Source organism: Acomys russatus, chromosome 19 (genome assembly GCF_903995435.1).
Source record: "Acomys russatus chromosome 19, mAcoRus1.1, whole genome shotgun sequence".
Taxonomy (NCBI): domain Eukaryota; kingdom Metazoa; phylum Chordata; class Mammalia; order Rodentia; family Muridae; genus Acomys; species Acomys russatus.
The window spans coordinates 14,196,315-14,199,350 of record NC_067155.1 but is presented as its reverse complement, the minus strand read 5'-3'; the positions used below and the strand labels follow the sequence as shown (position 1 = coordinate 14,199,350).

The window sequence follows — 3,036 nt, the reverse complement described above, 5'->3', positions numbered from 1 at the left end:
AGGAGGATTTAAAAAAAAAAAAAAACAAAAACCACAATTGGAAGGTAAAAAGAGGAGTGTAAATTGGACTAAGGGCTGTGGCTTGGTCGAGTGGAATTTGAACCCTAGAAGAGGGGGCTGGAATTTTTGGCAGCGGATCCACCCTGCGGATGCGAAAGATAGTGAACAGACCTTTTGGGAAGAGCTGGAAACATTGGGAAATGTTTGTGATTGGCTAAAGTCTCACAGATCTGAGAGGGGAGGTAGGGTGAGGCTCTCTGGGTGGGTGGAGTCCCCCCACCCCTCCCTCCTTCGCTGTTCAAAGACAATTTCTTTCTCCCCAGACTCTCACAATCAGGAAGATGAAAGCTCTGTGGTTCCTGCTGGTCACGTTGCTGGCAGGTACGGGGGCAAGGGCTTGCTCTGGAGGCACTTTGCCTTTTTGGTTTTTTCCAGACAGGGTTTCTTCTGTGTAACAGCCTTGACTGTCCCTGGACTCGCTTTGTAGACCAGGCTGGCCTCGGATCACAGCGATCCGCCTGCCTCTACCTCCAGAGTGCTGGGATTAAAGGCGTGCGCCACCATGCCGGGCTTTATCTACTCCTCTTCTTTGACCCCCCGTTCTAGCCCCAGTCCCTTCTGCTGGCTGGCCCGTTGGGCCTGGGGCATTTCTGAGACCTTAAGCCTCGATTTCCCCTATGACAGGATTGATGGCTCAGTGGGTAAGGGTGCTTGCCACCAAGCCTAAAGGTCTATCTCCAAGACCTATGTGGTGGAAGGAGAAAGCCAATTCTCTCTAGTTGTCCTCTGACCTCTAAGGGCCCACGTGCGCACCCCACACACAAATTAAAATATGTCTATACATTTTTTGTTTTTTGTTTGTTTTGTATTTCAAGACAGGGTTTCTCTGTGTAGCCTTGGCCATCCTGGACTCACTTTGTAGACCAGGCTGACCTCGAACTCACAGCGATCCGCCTGCCTCTGCCTCCCGAGTGCTGGGATTAAAAAGCGTGCGCCACCACTGCCCGGCGCTATGATTTTAAACAAGGGAGGTATATATTTTCTGATAACCTACTTGCCTGGTCTCAGCTCTGCATTACATAGATACCAAGGCAGTACGTGCTTGTAATAACTAAACAGACCCCACTGCCTCCCGACCCACTGTTACTTCAAAGAGACCTAAGAGCACTGTGGGTCCTGCCCCAGCCTTGAACTTACTCTACGCAGGATGCGTGGCCGAGGGAGAGCCGGAGCTCGAGCCAGAGGTGACAGATCAGTTCGGATGGCAAAGCCAACAGCCCTGGGAAATGGCCCTGAGCCGTTTACGAGATTACCTGCAGTGGGTGCAGACGCTGTCTGACCAGGTCCAGGAAGAGCTGCAGAGCTCACAAGTCATGCAGGAACTGACGTGAGTACCCAGCCCCTGCTCCTTCACCCACTGAACATCCAGGCCTGGGGTCTCGCGCTATCTGGGACAGGGTCTCTCTGTGCAGCCCTGGCTGTCCTGGACTCTCTTTGTAGACCAGGCTGTCCTCGAACTCACAGCGATCCACCTGCCTCTGCCTCCCCAAGTGCTGGGATTAAAGGCGTGCGCCACCACTGCCCAGCTAGCAAGCATCTATTTATGCGTTTATTTATTTGGTTTATTGGCTTTCGGCTTTTCTGAGACAGGATCCCAATCTGTAACTCAAGCTGCCTTCGAAGGCTCTGCAATTCTCCTGCCTCAGCTTTTTCAACTTCTGGGAATACACGGGAGTGCCCCACCACACCTTGTTTCTGGTCTGAGTTTCTCACCCATGCTAGTTTACTGGGCCCTTCTGTCTCCGTGGCCCTCACCCCACCCCACCCCCACTTCCTGTGTTTTCCCTGGGCCTGCAGGGTTCTCATGGAAGACACCATGACGGAGGTGAAGGTTTACAAAAAGGAGTTGGAGCAAGAGCTGGGCCCAGTGGCCGAGGAGACGCGAGCCAGGCTGGCCAAAGAGGTGCAGGCGGCACAAGCCAGGCTCGGGGCGGACATGGAGGACCTACGTAACCGACTGGGGCAGTACCGCAATGAGGTGCAGACCATGCTGGGCCAAAGCACAGATGAGCTGCGGGCGCGCCTCGCCACCCACCTGCGCAAGATGCGCAAGCGCCTGATGCGGGATGCAGAGGATCTGCAGAAACGCCTGGCCGTGTACAAAGCCGGGGCACGCGAGGGCGCAGAACGAGGTGTGAGCGCCATCCGTGAGCGCCTGGGGCCTCTGGTGGAGCAGGGTCGCCAGCACACAGCCAACCTGGGTGCCGGGGCTGTGAAGCCCCTGCGCGATCGCGTCCAGGTTTTGGGTGCCCGCATCCAAGGGCGACTGGAGGAGATGGGCAACCAGGCCCGGGACCGCCTAGAGGAGATGCGCGAGCAGATGGAAGAGGTACGCGTCAAGATGGAGGAGCAGACAGAACAGATACGCCAGCAGGCCGGGATCCTCCAGACCCGCCTCAAAAACTGGTTCGAGCCACTGGTGGAGGACATGCAGCGCCAGTGGGCAAGCCTGGTAGAGAAGGTGCAGGCCTCCATGGCTGCCAAGCCCTCTGTGGAGATGTCCAAGGAGAGCCAATGAACGGCCCTCTCCTGCCCCCTGCTGCCGACGTCCGTGACCAGCAGGTGGCCCTGTCCCCAGCACCACTCTGGCCCACTGGTGGCCCTTACGTAATAAAGGTTCTCCAAGCAACTGCTGAGTTTCTGTGAATGATTGATTCCACACGGCTTTAGCCCCCAGTTCGTCTTTTCTGCCTCACACAGCATCCATTCCGTGACACCGTCTCTGTCTGTAGAGTAGGGAGAGCCTGGTGTGCTTTGTTTCCGCTCTACTTTGGTTTCTTAGGCTTTGTGTTTTCAGCTATAGAGATTTAGCCTAGGGCCCAGCAGTCTGCAAGAACAGGGGCTCTACCACTGAGCCACACCCGCAGCCCCTCACTGGGGGATTCTAGGCAGGATCTCTACCACTGAGCCACGCCCCCAGCCCCTCACTGGGGGATTCTAGGCAGGGGCTCTGCCACTGAGCCACACCCCCAGCCC

At 56.1% G+C, this 3,036-nt stretch overlaps 1 protein-coding gene across 1 annotated transcript; it reads left to right on the top strand.

The window, feature by feature from the left end:
• The first annotated feature begins 284 nt into the window (after positions 1-284).
• Positions 285-2,689, top strand: Apoe (apolipoprotein E). Its single transcript, XM_051162545.1, has 3 exons — positions 285-381; positions 1,207-1,387; positions 1,858-2,689. The coding sequence occupies exons 1-3, from the start codon at positions 342-344 to the stop codon at positions 2,576-2,578; spliced, it is 942 nt and encodes a 313-aa protein (XP_051018502.1). The 5' UTR covers positions 285-341; the 3' UTR covers positions 2,579-2,689.
• Positions 2,690-3,036: the final 347 nt, after the last annotated feature.

Excerpts from the sequence above, each read along its gene's own strand:
- Apoe (XM_051162545.1), top strand. The coding sequence starts at position 342 with ATGAAAGCTCTGTGGTTCCTGCTGGTCACGTTGCTGGCAG. Across the intron at positions 382-1,206 it reads GCTGGTCACGTTGCTGGCAG|GATGCGTGGCCGAGGGAGAG; the intron begins GTACGGGGGCAA and ends TACTCTACGCAG. Across the intron at positions 1,388-1,857 it reads CAAGTCATGCAGGAACTGAC|GGTTCTCATGGAAGACACCA; the intron begins GTGAGTACCCAG and ends CTGGGCCTGCAG.